The 22,526-nt window shown below is 33.4% G+C and overlaps 3 protein-coding genes across 3 annotated transcripts; all 3 read right to left on the bottom strand.

Moving 5' to 3' along the window:
- Nucleotides 1–151: 151 nt before the first annotated feature.
- Nucleotides 152–17,298, bottom strand: LOC120331013 (gephyrin-like). Its single transcript, XM_039398030.2, has 19 exons — nucleotides 16,148–17,298; nucleotides 15,408–15,494; nucleotides 13,582–13,710; nucleotides 12,022–12,100; nucleotides 11,172–11,229; nucleotides 10,491–10,678; nucleotides 10,054–10,120; nucleotides 9,746–9,846; nucleotides 9,360–9,486; nucleotides 7,159–7,242; nucleotides 6,737–6,779; nucleotides 5,940–6,122; nucleotides 4,805–4,953; nucleotides 4,109–4,306; nucleotides 3,638–3,770; nucleotides 2,722–2,836; nucleotides 2,449–2,513; nucleotides 1,734–1,834; nucleotides 152–957 (listed from the first exon to the last, which is right to left on the bottom strand). The coding sequence occupies exons 3-19, from the start codon at nucleotides 13,697–13,699 to the stop codon at nucleotides 733–735; spliced, it is 2,034 nt and encodes a 677-aa protein (XP_039253964.2). The 5' UTR covers nucleotides 13,700–13,710; nucleotides 15,408–15,494; nucleotides 16,148–17,298; the 3' UTR covers nucleotides 152–732.
- Nucleotides 17,299–17,301: 3 nt separating this feature from the next.
- On the bottom strand, nucleotides 17,302–18,102 carry LOC120331420 (peptidyl-prolyl cis-trans isomerase FKBP8-like). The gene has a single exon (XM_039398496.2). It carries the CDS (start codon nucleotides 18,100–18,102, stop codon nucleotides 17,302–17,304), a length of 801 nt encoding a protein of 266 aa, XP_039254430.2.
- An 803-nt stretch (nucleotides 18,103–18,905) lies between these two features.
- Nucleotides 18,906–20,525, bottom strand: LOC120331419 (putative ATP-dependent RNA helicase DDX28). Its single transcript, XM_039398495.2, has one exon. The coding sequence runs from the start codon at nucleotides 20,523–20,525 to the stop codon at nucleotides 18,906–18,908; it is 1,620 nt and encodes a 539-aa protein (XP_039254429.2).
- Nucleotides 20,526–22,526: the final 2,001 nt, after the last annotated feature.

Here is a 22,526-nt window from a genome sequence, read left to right as displayed (position 1 = left end):
GAGCTACAACTTCAAACATGTGAGAAAACAGATTTTAGTTTAATTATGTGAACTAGCGATCGCCACTGTTTTCTTAAAGCTTACAAACCCTTTCAGTCTGCCCCATGCATCTGCAATGCCACACATTTTCACAGCATTACACAAAATATAATTCATTTGTACAAGTTTTATTTCGCATGAGAAATGGTTGCTGTAGACCAGTGGATTCATAAGAGCACTTCATATGATTTGTACAATTCCGTGAGTAATCGCTTGCATACATCAAATTTTTTAACCCGGAGTTTAGACTTGATTGTAGATTTTTCCCAGAACTGATTCAGTCTGAATTTAGCAAGCAAGGAGGATTCTTCATCACGACAAGCAATATCAAAAAGAACTTATCATAGTTTGAAAATTGATATTTTACAAATTTGTAGCGGGCTAATAAACCATTCACAGATGGCTTTAGTTTGTCCCATTCCAGTAAACTGCATATGCATGGGTCACCCACCCACTTATATAAACTATCAAAAAACGATATTGTTGTATGGTAACACACAATAAATATATGCAAATTACAGTGAAAGTGAGACAAAAGGGACATGAATGATAAACTCGTAGAAAACCAAGTGCACCATTACAAGTGTTATATCTAGCCAAGTCAATAATTACTAGGGTATTTAGTTGCAGATGAGCTAGAAAAGTTGGAAAAGCATATTAACAGCACCATATATACATAATTTCAGTCATAAATCAAACACTTCTTATTAAAATAATGTCAACGGTATCTCCCTTTCTCAGTAAAGACAACTGATTACTTTTGGCTGGAAGCACAAGAATTGCACTGGCATCGTAAGCTTCTTGTTCACCCAAGTTGATCCCAATGTTTTCCACAAATGGAACGGTTTCTTGTGGTCGCCAGCTAACTTGACATTGCAAATATTCTGGATCTTGTTTGAGCGGTTGGTCATTTGACAACTAAATAAATGAAGGAAACATGATTACTTATAACCTAACTGAATTTATTAGCATGTGTCACAGAAAATGGATTTTATTCTGTGTGTTGAAAGAATCAGAAGATTCCGGATTTGTGGTTTATTATGAGGCAGCTTCACAGTTAAAACAGAGACCACAGGAAAATACGTTCGAGACCCAACACAGTCAAGCGAAGAAGATCTCACGACTTGACTTGGTGGTCTGAGTCTCACAGTAACTGGACCCAGATGAAGTATATCCAAATTAAGGGTCCTCGAAATACAGGTAAATATAAAAAGACAAACTAAACTAAAACACACGTATGGTAAGAATTGTATAATGAATTTCACACATCTTTATTCATTCGAATATAACGAATTTTTTCTATGTTTGAGCTGGAGGTGTAAAATTGGTTTATTTTTTGTCTGACAATCAGATATTAAATGCCTTAAAATGAAAACATTCCCAATACATAAAATTCATTTTGTACATCCCTGTATGTCGCTCGAGTCCCAGACTCAATATCAAGGTCACAAATTTAGGAACAAGACAATCCGTATAACCCTGGACCTAACTAACAACCAATTTACGCGAAACCATGAAATGTCCAGTAATAACTCTTTTAAGAAGTGTGAACGACCTTAGGAAAATAAACCTCAACAGATTAGTTAGTGATATGCTATATTCTTGATTGATGTCGAGAAGAAATTACAGTTTTCTTAGGTCATTTTCTTTTCTATAATTTTTCCATACTGTGAGACATAAACAAAGATCAATACCTTAGCTTTGATTACAGTATTCTTTGTATTTTCAAGACCTCCCAATTTTCTCAAAGCAGGAACAATATACAATGTGCACAGAATACTTGCCAAAGGACACTCTTAATAAACAAGATAATTATGATTAGTTCAATTCGTACATAATGATTTTTCCTTGTAAATAGCATGTCGTTTAAGGTATAGTATACCACTGTACTTTTGCAAGATGCACCCCTTATACACAAGCTTCATAATTGTATTCTAAAAAGACAATTTTTTTTTTTTGCGGCCCTCAGGAACTTTAATGAGACCGAGGTGAATATTGTCACACAAAAGATCGATCCTTGGCTTGATTCCGGTTTGATCGATGTTTAAGTTAGTGTCGAAAACTATTAGAAGGATAAAAGAAGAAGAGCGAGTATAGCTAGTTCTGACAATTATGGGTAACCAATGACCCCATTGAGCCTTTTTGAACCCCCAGTTTGATGAGACCCGCTTGAGAAAATAATGGAAATGTCATAATGGTCAATACGCTGGAAATATGAACACCACAAAGTTACAATTACTGCGATGTGCTCATACATCTTCCATTTTGCACAATCAACTAGGTAAGGATCTAATAAAGTTTGGATGAACCGTAATCTTTCCAGTTCGGCATCGCCTACTCAAATCTATCACACCCTGAGTGATGGTGAGCAAGCCAAGTCGACATGAGAAATTATTATGCATCACTCACCTGGTAGGACAAAGAATAATTTTCTGTCAGTTTCATATCTCGTTGTAGCATAATAGCTCGGTACCCTAGAAATTCAAACTTTTAGAAAAACCAAGACCTTGTGTACAGGATAAGCATTTAAAACAGTAGTTCTCAACTTTTTTTGTGGACTGGGAAATTGCAGAACTAATTTTGCAGACTGGCGGTCTTGCAGGAAGGTCTGCGGAGTGTACCACTGATTTAAAAACAAATTTCCTACCGAGAACGAACTCTAGCAACAACTTTTATACTTACCACGGAAGCATCGAAACAGTCCCGAAATGAACAATGGCTTCAAATTTATTCCTAATCAGTGATCTAATAACATCTCTGCTGGCCTCTGATTTGCTTCCAATAACAATAACATCAGCTGGATGTAAAAGGTTTTGTATCAAAATAACCAAATAGCAGACAACCCCACCATTGCTCAGCTATGCCACACATGAAAATACATGTAATGCCAGATGTTTATAATGGTTTGTACATTTTTCTATAAGCAAATTTTCTCAAAGAATGCGGAAGCAGCAGGTGACCACTAAAGTGCCAATACCTACTGAGACTTATAGTGGGGTATTGCGAGTTAGTAAGTACCGAATGTCGCTAGATTTGAAGCAGTTGTTTGTTAATACGATCAGGAAAACAGGTATGCGGTGATGAGTTACCCATTCAACTGAGGTTCGTGGAATAAAAACTTCGGGAATAAATATTTTTTTAGAGGAGTAAGTTCCGAAGAAGTCCATTATAATATCTGCAGAATAAATAAAGCGACGCAACATTTCTTCGGTGAGATAGAATTAGCATTTGCTACGAATGCTCTAGGAAATTTATCACAGGGGAGAGTAAAGCTAATAAGATAGCCAAACCATATGATGAAATACGCCTCTCGCCTTGTTACCAGCTCATGTCAGGTTTAGGAATGGTTAGTTAACCAGTAATTTGTTGTAATGTTCGTTTCAGATTCGTCTAATCCATTTAATGGTGGGCATATGATATAATAAAGGTGTATAAAGAAAAAAAAAACTTGAATTGACACTGAATAAAATGAAACAAACAGAAAATATATTGCTAACTGACTTTGTAACAAAATAATAAAATTGGACATTATGAACACCCTGTTTTTGAACACGTTTTTTGCAAACAACTGGTATAGAAACTTATCTGGTCATCTTACCTTTTGCTATAGCTTGGCTGATAGATGCAAATAAAATTTCTTTTTCTTCTGATATGATGCCAATGTCCAATGGAACAACCGAATGTTGACGAAGAGACGATTGTATTGTTATGTGATTTGTAGCTTCAATATCCTTTTACATGAGTATTTAAAAAAGGAATGTGAATTTAGGGAAAAAATTAGACTAACTTTTCAAAAATAAAAATGTATTTGCTTGTCATTAAGAGTTGAGTTTTTTGTCTAAATTTAGAGCTTTTTGTTCAAGAAGCTTAGGAGTGTAAGGAAATATACTTCGGAAACCAAGTTGGAAATGTGTGTCCTCGTGCACTGTTTGAATATATGTAATGGTACCAATGAGTGATTAATGTTCTGCACTGCAAATACACTTGATATTCCCAACTAAAGGGAGTTGTCAGACAACTATAAACAAAAAATATAGAAATGAGATTGGAGATAGAATTACTATGGTACCTGTCTTCCAACTGATAGTACAGCAACCACAGGATTTTTGTAGGTTCTGACGGATGTTATGCCTTTTGTGGTGAGTTGTCCAATTTTCGCCGGTCCTAGTTTGGTTCCTTTCTTTACCAAAGGTCGAAGGCTGTTACTTAGCTGAGAATTCTGCACTCCTTGACCTGATCTCACATTTTGAATAACTTGAATCTTATTCTGCAAAAACAAGAAGATAAATGGAATATTGGCGCTTCTGCCATGTTTGATTTTGAATGCTCAACTGTTGGTACATCATGATTATACTGCCTGATTAACTTTCTGTCGCTTAATAATTCTTTCTTATTAATGTAAATATTGTAGCTGGTACTCCCGAAGTATGTGAATCAAGATGGCGGACACCGGAACGTAGTATGTGTACCAGGTTAGGGTTAGGCCATAATTTTATTCCAATTTTCCCTATCTTATTGTTTTTTATTTATGTATAATTTTACTTGGGGTGCAAAGTTCCAATCATATCAGTAATCTATCAGTATCTAAAACAAAGTCATTCTATAATATTAATTATCCCAATTATTTAATATAAGAATTTGTTGTACAAAAAAATTTGAATTCTGTGATGCTAGTAGATCCATCTTTCCATAGCCTGCATATGTAACCTATCCTCATTATAGTACCAATACCATTGATGTCATTAGAAAAATTATTTAAACTTACTCCAACCAATAGTCTGGTATCACGAACTGACACAACTGTGTTTGTTCCTCTCGGAAGACGAGATCCAGCTGATACTTGCCTCGCTTGGTCATAATTAATCGAAACTCCCTTTGTATTGATGTTTCGAATCTCTCCAGCCAATACTGAACCTAGAAAAATAGATATTTGTATTAATTATGTATTCAGGATATTCTGGACAACATTGGAAATGCGAGCTTTATTGACAGTCGAATATACCACTTTATGTCTTATTACAAAATGGTATGGTAGTTTTAATTTTCTATACTCTTTGATAATGTGTGCAATATACATAAGAAATAATGTTAAATTTGGATACACTCCGTCACTATGCCTTAGTGCAGTGGTTCTCAAACTTTCCTCCAAAGACTCTCAAGATCTGGACCCCATGAGGGGGGAGGGGGAGGGTTGCCTGGATGCTTTTCAGAAAAATAATGTATTTTACGAATCATATGGCACACTGTCAATAAGCTGCTTAGATTGAGCTTTTGAGATTCATACATTCATACTTTTGAGATTCATACAAGGCCCATTGAGCCCACATCGATTTTTAGGAAGTTAAAGACGGCAGTTTGTATATAAAACAATAGACCAGTGTCCAGTACTAATTTTGAGTGTATGCAATAAACTGAATAAAGCACTACCTGGTCCATACAATAGGTGCACCGGCTCAAAAGACGCACGATCGGTTTTTGAGAGAAAAATAAGATTGGAAAAAGTGCGCCCTATTGGCCGTAATATATGGTAGTTTTGCTTTGAATGATATTTCATCAGATACTTCAATTGCCACATTTTATAATAAAAAGCCAACAAACTGGCGTGTCAGAGAATTTCAACTGGGAAGTCTATGACCTTATAATGAAAACAACAATTTAAAGTTTAACCGCCGATTACCAATTAATACGTAAGATTGGGTATGTAACCATGCTAGTGAAGGCCTTTGCTTATGGCTGGCCCCTAGGGCGCTGAGAGCCCCATTTGAGGCACCCTGCTCTAACGCAAGCTAAGTAAATTTTGCAGTATCAAATTACATCATTGTTACTGATATACTGGTTGGTAATTAGTGATGGTCATTTTCTCTGGCAGACAGAATTAATCACAAATATGAATAACTTACCTGCAAGTGCATAACCACTACTCCCGGCAGTTTGGGTTTGGTTTTGTTGTATAACACTCACATCTTCAGCTAAAATCCTCCCAAAAGCCCCTGCCAAACTTACTTCTTCAGATTTGAGTGTTGCTGTTGTATTTAAAACAGTGTCAAGAGCTCCTTGTACACTTAAGGGTGGGAATTCCTGCTCTAGAAACAAAGAGAGACATAAATTTTCTTGGATAATAGGCTGAAAAAAGTTGCGGGTAACTCTGTAAACCGAGACAGTTTTTTAATCAACATTTTGTTAGTAAAGGTCTCATTATCAGTCAGATAGAGTCAGTGGCGAGATTCAAAAGCCACTACATGAGCTACATTGACATGACATGCCTTAAATAAAAGTCAAATTATAAGTTTCGAAACGCAAAATATAACACTCGTCAACAGATACAGTGCAAATCAAATGTTGCTGTAGTCTAACACCTAAAAAAGAACTAGGGCGCTAAAGCCCCTGAATACCACCACTGGTTTTAGTGCATCATCAGTCATCACAATCACTCAATTCTTACTGGGTAATCTAAATTAGGTTGAAGTCATGAGAGAACACGGATTTTACATGTATTATCGTTAAAAATAGTTGGGATCCAAGTTTAAAATAACAAACCATTAAAATACAGACAACCATATTATTATATATAACCATATATTAGCGGTCAAATATGATTCTGTAAAGCCCGATTCATATTAAAATTAATAAAATCTCAGGGTATTGTTACGTAAAACAAAAAATATTAGAACAACCAAATATCAATTAAAAATTGTACCTTCTTTTTTCGATATGATTTCAGTTGAAGAGTTTGTAGCATTCTGCGAAAAAAGTAGCAAGGTTTGAAATAAAGATAAACTATATTTAACAAAATATAATTTCATATTTATTTAGGGCATAGAAAAGCAGATGAGAGAATCTGAAATATAACTAAATTACTAAAAAGATAGTAGTTTACTATCTAAGCATCAACTTCCGCTTGTGCATATAAAGGATTAAAATACTCTTAAAAAATATTCATAGTTTCTCATCTTGATTATAAGTCAGCAAGAATAAGTAGTGAGTCTCACATGACATCATCTCATAGTAGAGTATAAGATGAGTGATCTTTATATTGAGTATATCTATAAGAGTGATATCCTCATATTTAACTTAACAATGATCTTATTTTTTGCAAAAATTATTAATTTATAAAAATACATTTGACAGAAGACTCTCCAAGTCCACGTCAGCATCAGCCAAATCTTCTTCAGAAAAGTTGATCAACGTTCTTTCAGGGAGACTCTAAGAAAAATCATAGATTTAAAATCAACAAACATAAAAACATGATATTCAAAATCCTCAAAAATACATCAGCTATATGGTACTGTAGACGAATCTGGTCATTGGGTTAGGTTAGAGGAAGACAGTGCGCGGTCATGGATTTATCAATTCAGATACTGTATTTTACCGCTTTGATCGTGCGCCAAAATCGATCATGCGCCCACTGAATGAATCAGGTAGTGCTTTATGCTTTACTGCCTACATTCAAAATCTTTACCAGTTGTGCCTTATGTATGAATAAAAACCCAATCTAAGCAATTTATCGACAGTTCACTTAGAATCCGTACAAATACGTTACATTCGAAATTCTAAATGATAATTGATTATACGTGTCTTAAAAATGAAGCAGGAAGTACTATCTTTACTTTTTGCCGTTGACATTCTAGAAACCCAACATTCAATAATATTGATCTATTTATTTGTACATTATCAACAACAAAAAACACATCTATCTGTGTTTGCAAGCCTCATAAGCATACGCCATGTTTTTGATCCATTACCAGTCTTTACAACTCTTTCTAGCAGTAATTTTTGTCTTTTAGTTGAAAGCTCGCGATCCCGCTTTGAGCAAATTTATATGAACTGAAAAAATTTGACCGAACAGATATAATAAATTTGTAAACAATAATTTTTAGTTTTATTACATAATTTTTCCTTGAACTTCCAATGAAAAAAATCATTGTGAATATTATATAACCTGTCTATATTCACGTTTGACAATGGCCAATGAAAATAATGTTACATAACGGAAAACATTATATAAAAGGCAAAATACTGCAGTCTCGTTTCACATGCCCTGTGGGTATATTTATAAATATGTATATATACTTGATTACGAAAAATTGAAGAACTTCTTGGATTTTATGAGCTATAATATAAAATTACCGATCTCAATTAAATCTTAAAATAACAAATTCATCGGAAATTATAATGTAGATATTATGGTACTCCCGAAGTATGTGAATCAAGATGGCGGAAACCGAAACATAGTATGTGTACCAGGTTAAGGTTAGGCCATATTCCAAGTACAAATACTAGTCACTTGGCTAGTCCCCAAACTCGTAATAGAACTAAAATTGGAATAAAATTATAGCCTAACCCTAATCTGATACATATCCTATGTTCCGGTGACCGCCATCTTGGTTCACATACTTCGGGAGTACCGATATTATGACAGAATAAAACAGTGATTTTCAATTTAAAGTGCGATGGACTATTTGATGATATGCTTGTAAGCTACGAACCCCTTTATTAAATGAAACCATCGCTTACTGTTATATATATATGTTGTCTCCACTAGAAGCAATGTTTTTCATTAAAGTACCGTATTTAACAGACCCCAAGGCGTAATTTGAATCCTATTTTTCTCAAAAATCGATCATGTGCCGTGTAAACTGGTGTGCTCAACGTATGGATTAGGTAGGCTACTTCATGCTTATTGCATACACTCAAAACTAGTACCAGTATTGCTTTAAAAACAATTGCATTTTATAGCCCGGCACGCCTTATGTATGAATAAAAATCGAATCTAAGCAATTTATTGACAGTACGCCTTATGGTCTGTGAAATCGGTGCACAAAAAGTCACCTCAAATTCAAAAGATCATTAAAGTTGTTCATTTCAGAAACCCCTAGCATAGACACGACACAGTACCAAGCACTTGTTGACGTGACATTGACCGTTTTTAAACTATACATTCAAAGCGCACAAACCCATCAAAATCTGTCTGTGGACTCCTGGAGATAATGGAAGCCCATGTTGGGAACCACTGGATTAGAACAGCAGTGATATGTATGTAAAATGATACTCATTTTAATCATCTTTTTCTTTGATTTTTTGCATCTCTGTGAATACTCATTAATTTATTAAACGCAATATTATTTTAACACATCTTTAAATAACATAATAATTTGGTTATCATAGTCTTGCATCCTTGCATTAATAAAGTGAAGGCTTTTACCTTAATTAACCTGAACTCTGCTGTAACTGTAAGTGGACATCCTGCGATAGCTGCTTACGATAGTTTGCATAAAAAATTTATATAAGTTATCTATGTTTTGCATGCTTGCTTTGCTTACCACATGATGTTGGGATTGGAATTGTGAATGCCCTTGAGGTTCCAGACTTCCACTGTTAGTTTGAATAACTATTGTTGGTTTGATCACATGTGCATCGTTACTATTTTTCTTGATTTCCTCAACGTCTCTGAAAAGGAATAAAAATACTGGCAGTTAGGATTCTGCATCAGGCCTCAAAGTAAATAATTATGGAATCTAGTCAACCTACTGTCTATAGAAAAGGAATGAAAAAAATATCTTTTAAAAAAAATGTCTGTTACCTACTAACATATTAAAAAAATATATATAAATTAAATCTTACGCATTAGTAGGTTACATCTCTTATATTAGTAACCTTTTCACCAGTTTTGGGCTCTCGCGATCTTGCTCGTATAAAAAGTACTTACGGGTAATCATCAACGGAGGTACAAATGCAAATCCTGGCTTTGACATCTTGCAGACATTCTATTGCATGTGGAATTGCAGGAAGAACAACTTTCAAACATTCCTATTAAAAAATGTACGCATTTCTATTTAAGCAATAGTTCATTTAATATATTACAGTAGGCTGTTTTGAGTCTTGTTCGGTTTCTGGCATCACAGAAATTGTGAAACTTTGTTGGTCTAGAATTTAGTAAATTAATCTGGTAAGGTGTTAAAATAATTATGGCCAATAACATTCAACAGTTTTAAGAGGATTAACTGTAACACTCACTGATGATGCTTTCTTGCTTCCTGGCAGATTAATGATCAGAGTTTTTCCTCTAATTCCACTCTTCAGTCTAAATAAAAATATAAATAAATGCATCTTGTATTTAAAACATAACATACAAGGAGAAGAAAATTAACGTTAGGACTATATTTGTCATCATTATACAAGTGATAATATGTTGAGCCTGTTAATATACTGGCAAGAGTTATACTTTGTTATAATTGGTTTCAAGTACTGATGCGCACAAACTGACCATGGCCAGACTTCTTTGAGCAAGTATTTTTCAACTATAACATGAAAGTGTCCATGTGCCTTTCCCTGGTGCAGTATTTGAAGGAAACATCTTATGCTATCCATCAATTCCTAGGGTATGCAGGACCACACAAAACATGTAAGTAAAGAATGCATATACCTCATGTCCAAAAATGACTATAACGTACCTTGTCACCATTGCATCTGTGGTTACTTTAAGTGATGCTGTTATTATTGCAATCGTAAATCCAGGAGTTTCTCTTTCAATGACGGCAGCAGTTGCTTCTGGGGTGATGTCTCTTGGTCCTAATCCTGTTCCTCCAGTAGTAATTATCAATTCTAAATTGAGATTATCAGACCAGTCCACAAGAGTTGCCTAAATAAAAGAAAATGAATAGAAACAGTGTTTAATCATGCAGTGAATCAACTTTGTCAAGTCACTGATACTTAAATTTTTTCCAAAAGCAAATTTGCATTGAGCGAGAGAACTATGAAGCTCTTCAATATTGAAAAGAACATGTAGCATTTCTCTGCTACTTACTGCTACTGGACATCATAACTTTATAATTTCAACAAAATGAAAATACGCTGGAATCGTGTATATTTTAGTGTTTTTCTATCATTTTAGTCAAAAGCTGATAATATTGAAAAAAAAATTGCAAAAAGGTCTTTCAACCTTTTGCCAATTTCATTCATATTTGAGTCAAATTAAAATTGGGTTTTCAATTAAATTCGAAATATTGTGAAAAAGCAATATTTTGTGCATGTTTTGGAATAAATATATTTATACCCATTTAGTATATAAATATAAAATCGGTACATTATATTTATCGGTATAACAAGACGATTTATCAAAATATATTCCTTACCACAATTTCGTCCGACTCATCCGGAAGGATTTTGTAAACTTTTATTGCAGAACGAAATCTAGAATTATAGAAAACAGTATTAGGACGGCTAATTAGAAGAAACAAAGAAAAAACAAATCGAATTGTTCTAGCCAAATATTCTGCTTCATGAAATTTCAGGAGTTTCCATGACAGAGTTAGCTTGAATTGTTTCATGTCCCGTGCCAACAATTACAGTATCTATTGACACCTCTATATGATAAACGCTGGTTAGTACCGTTTGCGCCGTGATTTAAAAAAAAAAAATGATAACGATGGAAGCATCGCAGACTTGTTTTTGAGAAGGTATGAAGCAATGTTGTTTAATTATAAAAATATTATTTAGATAATTTAAAGAAATGTTTAACTATATATTAGAATATTTGTGATTGTGAAACTTGGTAACATTTTTAGTAGTCAAACAAAATTGAGCGAAACAGTTGGTCTCTCTAAACCTGCTACCAAAATAAAAAAAATAATGCAACTCTGGGAGTGTTACGACTTTGGAAAGTTGTAAACGTAAGGAAAATGAAAGCTCTTGGTCGATATCGAGACAACGCCGCTGTGTCGTGCAATTGCAGTGTGTTATCTATATAATTCTTTTTTAAATAGAATCAAGCCTTCCGAATCAACATCAATTCCAATCGATTCGAAGTTCTGAAACTGACATCCCTAGTGCTTGCTTGCAAATCTTTTAGCAATACTCATTTATTCCATTTTCAGTTGAGGGCTCGCAACCTTCCTTTGCAAACTCTTATATAAAGTATTCATCATATTCCTATTGGTTGTCTACGGTCTCTATTAAAAAATGGTTTATAATTTTAACACATACCCAGTATACTCCTGTAATATTTGTTGTAAGTAAGGTCCACTCAGATCAGTTTTCTCTCCTCTCGCACATCGGTCGCTAACTGAAACAGGAAAATTTATGAAGTATGATCATAGAGAGTAATTTATGGAATCACCCAGTCATGCACAAATTGCCCATTATTTCTATGAATACCACAGATTTAAATGATTAAAAAAACTTTCTTCCAATTCAAATTATTCATATTTAGGTCTAATTAACATAGTCAAAACTTGTTGTATAACTGCTGCATCAATCTAGAGTAGGAAATTGAATTGCAGAGAAGTTTTCCACATTTGAACATTTGGATACTAGCAACCTCTTCGAGATACCTTCTGCAGACCAATAGAAAAACCAATAATTTATCATGTATAATGAAATTAAATTTACCATTAGTAATTCAGTGTTTTTAAGAAATATATAATCATCAATTTAAATATAATGTGAACATGTTATTTCAATTAGGAAATATAGTTTCGGGTCATTTCACGAATATCATAGACATAGATCAATATTCAATCGCAAAAATTCTAGATTGCAAAACTATTTAGGCAGAAAAATTATCACCGAGATGAGGGGGAATATTGCACTTCTAAAAAAACGTAAACGACTGATTGAAACGAGTCAATTTGTTTAATTTGGTAAACTAACGATTGCATTTTATGAAAGGGTAATTTATGAATCGAATTAGGTAACCAATAATAAATGTTCAGTCCAAAATTATATTACCTATTGGACCGTCCAACCAACCCTAATGCAAAAGCATAGCATTTAATTTCTTCAATAATTAATTTAGATTCATTGCAGCACTCCGTAACTTACCAAATTTATTTGATATTATCGAATGTCTTATTCACTATTGATTTTGCAATGGATCCATCCTATTCCATTTGCTTTACACCAATCCCCTATTTAAGCTTTTAACTAAAAATATCTAAATCTCATAGTCCTAAAATAAAACTGTGCTTTGAATCACTTGGTAGATATTATGATTTGAGTTTATTGGTTGTTATTCAATTTCTTTGACAAGGTTGTGTGACATTGTTTTAAATAGAATTTGTACATATTTGTATCTTTAAATAAAAAATTTGAAGAAACGTTTTGGCTTCTTGCAAACCACTCTCTCGGATTTAAATCAGAATTGTATTTTGGCTTGAGGCAATTTAATTGACGAATCAGATCATCTTTGTAAATCATGAAGGTAACCAACCATATGATTGTTACCGTATATATTGTTATTTTAAATATTAGTTTACACTTTACAATACTATGCTTTTGGTATAAATTCAGTAAAAATCAAAAACAAGAGAAAAAGTACAAATACAATTCTGATAATGAAATCAGACTTTATGAGAAAATTGCAATAAAGATTTTTAACTTATAATATCACTGAAATTTAGAGATTTCAGAAATTAAGCTTTACAAGTACCTGCATTTTCCAATCCTTAATTGGAATATTCCTACAACACCAAATATACTGTCCAATTCACTATATAACACATAAACAAAAACATGGTAACATTGGTAACGAAATACATGATATACCTGTCAAAACTCCAATAAAAATAGTATGATTAGGATCGGTGGTAATTCCGGGAGAAGTCTCCACATCATCGTTACCATTAAGTCTTCGAATCTTTGAGAACTTCCCTAACGCAGACATTTGCTACTTTCCTGAAAGTACTTTGATCAATCACCACCAGCGTAAAATTTCAACCAAAAAATAGCAAGCAATTTAAGTTTACCTAGAAAACCAGCTATCATTTTTTCTCCTCATAGCCTTGGGCATAAAATTGTATTTCTCGCATTCTGACGTTCATAATTTTTAAAAATGTGTTACCAGGAAGAATAAATTAAAAAAACCTTTTTTCTTTTTATTGATGGTAATGCATAACTCAATATATGAATTTAATACCATGCAATCAATGCAAATATTTCCGAGTCGCATATCATTATTATGTATACAAATAATAATGATTTTTTTAACGAATTTTCAGAGCTGATAATCTGTTGTGTATTCTCCTCATACCTATAGTAAATTTATCTATTGCAAAAATAATAAACAAAGCTCTTGCAACATTTATGATGACACATAATATATATATTCCTGTTTTTAAATAATGATTTAGAATATAAATACTAATATAATATAATTCTGTGATGATATTTTCCCACTCCATGAATAAAAGGGCTCATTTATGTGTGTGTGTGTGAAGCACATTTTTGACAAATTGTTGAAAATTATTCACATTTTATCTCCTTTGTATAAATTAAAATGGTTCTTCCATTAGTCAACAACAATCACTCATAATAACACCTTATTAATTCTGAGCATATTCTGTGTATTATATAATTTATCCTGCTATGGAGAAAAAACAAAACCTAATCCGCTTCTTATGTGATTATCATATTTTGGCTGAACATGTTGTCAGAGATTAGCATGATGAATATTAAATAATTATACAAGTTTATAAATAAATTAGACACATGCGTTTCAGCTGATTTCAAAGGCCAGAATTGTTTGATCAATAAAACTCCAACCTTCAATTAACATATTACTGTGAATAGGACAATCCACTCTTGAATAAATTTAGAAATAATTGGGTTGAATTGGGTATAATCTGATAACCAACCAAGCTTTTTAGTAATTCGGCATTTATTATGAATTAGATATTTATTGATAAATAGAAAAAAAATCATCCCAATAATGTTTCCCTTTTGAACTGTACATTGTAGGTAAAAATTGAGCCTAAAAAGTTAAAAATATTTCACAGTGTTGGGGAGAATTGAGGTATTGAAACAACTCGAGTTGGGAGTCATTTTTATTAATAAGACTCAAGTAATGTAATAAAACAACTCAGACTCAATCAATCATCAACTTACCGCTTATGAGACTTAACTCAGTGATTTGCTCGAGTTCAATATCTGACTCAGGTGACTTATGACTAAACTTGATTGAGTCATTTTATATAAAAGAGACTCAAGTCATCTAAATGAAACAACTCAGTCTCAACCAATCATCAACTTACCGCTAGTGAGACCTAACTCAGTGATTAGCTTGGCTTCATTATCTGACTCGACTCGAGACTTGGGTGACCAATGATTCAATTTGATTCGTGACTCAGGGAATAAGGTTTTGTAATCAACAAAATTTAGTTTGAAACCGTGGTTAGAAGTGCAAACACTTTTGATAACTCCATAATCATAATACATATTTAGGAATCATCTAATAACCTTGTAGCAGTGAATATGTGGATGAGCACATGTGAATATAACTGCTAAACCATGAGAAAAAATTGATCACGAATAATGTAAACAATTACAAACTGCACATTCACATATCATATTAACAATAAGTTACTACTACTTACTGCATTGTGACGAAAAACATTAGATTAGAATCCAACAACGTAGTTAAAAATGTTGCAATTCGATATCTGGATCCTCCCAGCCAATCTCTGAGAAAAAAAAAACACAGCAAAATACACATTTATCTTATTTTATGTAAAAAAGTACTGCATTTTTTAGTTCAAAATTTAAAGATCCTAAACTGTAAGCATGCTTTTTAGAACAATTATCTTGCCTGTGGAATATTTTTTGAAAAGTGTTTCCATATTTTCATCAAAACACAAAACAAAGGAGTCAGCCACTGAAATGTACCATATAAAGACCATAATGCGTACTGAGTTACGAGAGATACCAGGAATAAATTACTCAGATTGGGGTTTTGTCCATGCTCAAAGCGTACCTGACTAAATGACACAAAGTTTTTAAGGGAGAAAAGGTTGTTGTACAAAACCTATTAAACAAAATGAAATTTACATTTCTTATGATTATTGTATTTTATTTCAAGAAAATGTAAAACAATGATTTGTTTTTATAACAATAGTACTGGTCTTGAGTGTAACCAATAAACCACTACTTGATCCATATATTAGGCGCAATGGCGTACTATCGATTTAAAAAAAAAAGGGGAATCGAAGTTGCTGCAGGTGTAATCACCAATGCTAACATATAAGGATTTAAACCACTAACAACATGATTTAACACATGCTTTTAAAGCTTCAACGCCATGACTATAATTCATTTATATCAGTTAATATCATGGTACCTTTGCCTTATTGACATGGAAGGTAGCATCGCTCTAGTCTGCTTTTACATCTCTTTGTATTTGCAACATCCTGATTTCCAAAAGTATAGAGATAGAGCATGCAGCACACACATATGCTTTTTTTCCATACAATACAGACTGTAGCCTATATCTATTCCCAAAATATGAGGATCTCTATACGTGATATTTTTATTATTTCAAAATCCTACATCAACTGTCTGATCCACAAAACGATACAAATTACAAAAATAAATTCTGGGTCTACTTTCAATATATTTGAATAAGTAGTATTTATTCATTAATTTCAATAAAACATTTTTTGTCAATTTCAACTATTTAGTTAGTAGAAATGAATTTCAATGAATAATCATTTATGAAAAAACTATATAAATCAGTTGTTTCATACATTTTAGTGTAGAAAAGATTGATTGAGGGGGTATTGTGATTTCGAGTGGTAAGAGAAATCGATGCCACATTGGTATGCAATCCCAGCATCATGAAACTAATTTGGTATGTGATCCCACGTGCTTAACATGATATCAACCGCATATCAAAGTGGCACACAGATTATGGTGCCATTTTTTATATATGTCCAATCTCATATAAACATTCTCATAGAATTCAGTTACCAAAATGAGTGAAAACACACATACTCGAGATCGCATACCAAAGTGGCACTATAAAATCAAGAAGTTGGATTCTATATCAGACCTCCAATTCACTTTAATTAAAATAAGCTTTGAAATCTGATGAAAATGTTGATGACATCAGCTATTGCAGTGGTTTCCAACCTTTTATGGGCTGGGCTCCCTTCTGGCGGATTTTAACGCTCATGGTCCCCCTGTTTATCAATCCAGTGGTATTTATAGTGTTATGTTCTTCAGTAGATTCCAAATCAAAAAAATAAATAAAAAACCTGATGAAATAACATTATCAAGTTTTGCGCCCGGCATTGTGGCCCCCTTTAATAACTGCTCTGGGCCGACCCCCCCGGTTGGGAGCCACTGATCTAATGGATTCAACAATTGTATAGAACAAACGTAACACCTTATTATGAACACTACATCTTCTTTTATTGAGGGTGTGAGCATAACAAATTAGTGTAAATGATATACTTTCAGAAGCATAGGTATCGAGCAACAATAATAAGAAAATTATACTGCATGTGCTGTTACAATTGTATTCTGTCTAATTTGCGTAATGAGTTTTCGAATAGAACTATTTTTAGGTTCAATTTTTAAAGCTTGTTTTAAATCTTTCATTGCATTTTCCATTTTTCCTTCTGCATAATAGGCTTGAGCTCTTCTGTATAAGGCTTTAATCATTTTTGAATCAATATATAAAGCTTGAGAACAGTTTGAAATAACATGATCATATAAATGGTTCTTTAACTGTACTGCTGCTAGATTGATTCGGCATTGACCAACTAATTTTTTATACTTTTCTTTTATGGGACTTTCCATATCATCGGTACAGCATAATAAGAGCGATTTCAATGATCTGCTATACCAGTATCCAGCCATATAAATGTTTCCTTCAACAAATAAGGAATTTCCAGAAACCTTCCAATTCTCTGATAAATTTATCCTTTCTTCAAGTGATAAATCATGAAAATCTTTTCCTGATGATATAGAATGCAATGTGAGTGTAAATTTGAAACTTTTCGGCTTGTCGAAGTCAGTTTTCATAAAATTGATATCAAATTCTGATACTTCAGATCTTTTCATGTTTTCCACACATTCACAAAGAATTGCAGAATAATAATACTTCACTTGACAACAGGAAAATACATTCCGAATATTTGCATTTATTCCAAAATTTTTAAAAATGTCTTCATCCGTGCAGGCATTAGGAAAACTGCTAAAGTCCTTGATGGTTAGTTCACATTCTGATGTCAGCAAAGGATATTCAGTCTCAGTGCTTTTCTCCAGAACTGTTTTCGTAATTTCAAACATAGTTATACATAAATTAAGGTCTGAAATAATGAAAAGGGATAATGAGTATTCTATGAATGAATTCACTATTATTGGTGTTTGCCAAAAGCGAAGTTGTGAGCATTTCACCAGATGTGGAAATAGTAAGAACTAGAACAGGTTCACGCCCCAACTTTAATTTATTATTGCGCAATGCAATATCAAAATTCGCATGGTTTCAGCAGTTCACTGTTAGTCCGTAACATTGATTAAAAGCGAGTTCCTATACTTTAAAGTGAGTGCATGTGACCCTACATATTCTCATTAAAAATCAGTGCAAAGGGATGTCAGTAGAAACATTTAAATAAAGTCAATAGTAATAGGTAAACGAAAGTGATTTCACAAATAAATTTTTTTTAAATAATTGTAGCTACCGGTAATTAACGCCAAGGTAAAGACATGACAGTCGTTTTTGATAGATAAAACCAGAGACAGATAATAATTAGGGCAACACAATCATATTTGAAATTGCAATAATAAATTGCAACATAATATTTCAGCAATCATTGATATTTTGGATCGATGATTTTCGTAAAAGGTGACTAGGGTCTGTAGTATTCGTATTTATTTTAATCCCAACATTTTTTAATATTCATATTTCAAGTAAATAGTAATTTGGTAAATTATTTCCACCTGAACTACTACACATTTATTACTTTTCTTCATTTCGGAAAGACTTTTTTTCTGAAAGTTTATTAACACAGACGCAATAAAACATATGAAAAACACAAAAGATTATAAAATAAAATAGTAGCTTATAGAAGAATAAGAAACAGCATGACATATTACTCTAATTCTTCCTCTTTCTTTTCGTTCCATCGGTCTTTATGGTGAGACTTGATATTAGCATTTACATTCTGAATTCTCTCTCTTCTCCTTGCTGCTTCTTCAATCTGCATAAGAAGTGGAATCTCCCACCTCTTACTTATCAAACTTGTAACTTTGGCACCGGTATTTTGTCCCACTCGTCCGACACGACCACTTCTATGAACATAATCCGAGGCAGCATTCGGAAACTCAAAGTTTATAACATGATGAATCGATTGAGTGTCAATTCCTCGAGAAGACAGGTCTGTACATACAAGGATTTTCGCCTTACCAGCCCGAACTTGTTGAATGATCGACTTTCGTTTTTTTATATCAAGTCCACTATGAATCATTTCTGCATGTAGTCCATGAAATATAAGTTCTTTTGTTAGCCAGTGTACACTTTCTTTTTTATTGCAAAATATCATCGTTAAATATTCATTTACTTTAGATTCGTTGAGAATATTGAGAAGTGTGGCTAATTTTTCAGAGCTTCGAACCCTTAGAAATTTATGGGTAACGTGGGGTGAAATACGATGCATATACCCGGTTGAAATCGCAGATATGTTCGATAACGAAACTATATCTTCGAGTGCTTGTTCTGCATAATCAGGAAACGTAGCACTGCATAATATTAATTGAACATCTGAACTACTGACCAATGGTTTTGACAAACCATGTTTAATATTCAGTCTTCCAAGTATGGCACAAGTAAATGTACTAAAACTTTTATCAAGTAAAGTATCGCACTCATCAACAACAGCGAAATTAATATTATCTAACGATAGTTTACGATTACGTAACATCGTTAACATGATAATTGGTGTCCCAACCACGATATCCGCATGATTTACATGTTTTTTTGTTCGCATTAAATGAAAATTATCTAAGTCAGTGACATTAATTGCAAGGTTGAAGTCTCTCGTCATTTTTACGACCTGGGCGCTCAACTCTTTTGAGGGAGTTAAAATTAATGCTGTAGGTCCAGAAGAGACAAAATCCTCATTGTCAATTTCTAATATTTTGTTAATAATTGGAATAAGATATCCGTATGTCTTTCCACTGCCAGTTTCCGCAGCCAGCATAACATTTTCACCATTCATAACGATAGGTAAGACCTTGTTTTGAATTTGAGTTGGTGCCTCAACACCTAGTTTCTGTAATGATTCATTAACAGTGGTATTCAATCCATAATCGTTAAAACTTGCTTTATCCTTATCATCATAATCAGTTGCAGGATTATTCCTAGTTGCGTGAATAACAAAAAATCTTCCTGGACTATTCCTGCTTGTCCATGTTTGTGATGCAAGAGTTGGTGGTTCAAACTTTGTCGGAAACTCATTCGTGTACATATTAAGTTTTCGGTCATCTGTTGAAATCAAAAGCTTCCCGGGCTTAGGAACGCAGATGAGTTTACCCCTTCTTTTCTTCTTATCCTTCGCTTGAATGAACTTTTTTTGCTGTCCAAGTGGATAACGAATAATGGGAATTTCTTGGCCATTTACTTTTACTGAAGAAGCAAATCTGACGCTGCAGGCAACTGATGTTACAGTTAATTTTTGGCCTATACATAAATTTCGGAGCATGGCAACAGACATGGCTGTTATCCCTATCATATTAGGCCTATTGAGTTTGACCATAAAAACTGAATTAAGAATAACAGCATTGAGTTAATTGTAATTAAGCTTTGCATATACAATTAAAGCCATTAAATATTTATTAAGATATACCGGAATTAACACTTCATTTTCAAAATTAAAGATTTGTAGATATTGATTAGTATTTTTAATTTTTTTGTTTTTACAAGCTTACATGTCAATGAGTAATAGAGCATTGGTTCCCAGCCATTTTTTCAAGTGACCCAAATTTTTTTTAAATAATTTTCAAATATTAAACAGCATGTAGTGGTTCTACAGCTACTGATCTATGGCAGCAAAATCGAATTATTAATAATAACAAAAAACAATCATTTTTACATATCATTTATTTTCCTCAATATTTAGTACATTCAGACATTACTTCAATATTATTATTTGTTTGCCATCAGCGATTTTTAAAAATCGTGGTGTAGCTTTACATAAACAGAATAGATGCTTACAAGTTTTTTACCTTGTGATACTTCCCACATACACAGTTTCTATTGAGCAAAATTTCAATGCCAAATAGAAAATAAAATTTACTGGGATACCTGTGATGCCTACCTTTGAATAATAAAAAACAAAGCAACAAAACAAAGAGGAAATGGAAAAGCATTGTTTTGGTTAAAACCACCCAAGCAAATCACACGTGTTTTTGAGTTTTTATTATGACGTCATTAAAGCAAGTATGAAACGATTTTTCATTTTTAGCGCGTGATCCGATTAAATAAAATAGTCAATACTGATGATATATTAATGATAATTCTAATTCGAACGGGAGAGGAGTAGAAAGGCTTTCCCATGTCAGTAATTAGTCATGGTTTCAGGTTCTGCTAGCACTTTTTTTCATATGAAATGTCAATTTTGTCATTTGTGCTAGTTTGCCTGTTTAGCGCTGCCTCTGAATGAATTTCATATCTTAAGAGAAATAAGATAGGTATGGCCGATTGTTCGGAATTTGAATTTATTCAGTAAAATAAGGTATAGCCAATCGTAAACAACTAAGGTTAAAGGGTCTTACTACTTACTGAGTAGCCTACAGCGCGAAACACCACAAAGAGCGCGAAATACCGAAAAGAGCGCGAAACAGTGCAGAAGAGAGAGAAACAGTGCAGAAGAGAAGGAAACAGTGCAGAACAGATGGAAACAGCGCAAAATAGGAGGCGCAATTAATATCACCTCTTGGCGGCTCCTGCCACGTACGAACCGCGGCGTCCCTGGACATTGATTTATGGCGCTATTACCAGTATTTTAACAAAGCCATGCACCATTTTTTAGTTTATCAAGTGAAAATATATCTGCCTAAACCCGAAACCAAACCTTAAATTAATCAAAACTGTATTCACAAGGCAAAGGTTCCAATTTATCCTGAGTGTGTCGCCATCAGGGGCAGTCCTGCCATTACAGCCTTCACGCCTTGGTTTGTGGCAGCACAATTTTACCCGCCATGATTTTAAATTTCCTGCCCTGATGATACCCCGCCTCGCGCCATTTGTTTGTGCCAATTAAAAAGTCAACCGCCATGGTTGTGCCATCATAAATTCATGGGTCATCATGGTTGGTCATCTGGCTACATCTAACTGTAGCATTGCACTGTATATTTTATTCGATGAACGGAGTAAATGAAAGAAAATACTGATTGGTGCAAATACAACAGTTTTATTTGTCACCATTATATCCGCGTATATCGTAATATGATGTTTATCGTGTGGAATTATAAAAAAAAAAGTATTCCGAATGATTGTTACCTACATCTACAAAGTAATATAATCGATATAATATAAGGACAGGATTTCGAGAATTTAATACAAAAAGTTTCCGATTCATTACTTATCGATTTTATCGGTAAGTATGTTGATTTGTCTGTCTGTCTGTTAGATGCACGCGATATCTCACGAAAGCAGGATTGAATCTGCTCCAGATTTTGCATGTGCATTCATCATATGTCGGACCAGAAGCCTA

This window comes from Styela clava, chromosome 6 (genome assembly GCF_964204865.1).
Source record: "Styela clava chromosome 6, kaStyClav1.hap1.2, whole genome shotgun sequence".
NCBI lineage: Eukaryota > Metazoa > Chordata > Ascidiacea > Stolidobranchia > Styelidae > Styela > Styela clava.
This window is presented reverse-complemented; position numbering and strand designations above follow the sequence as displayed.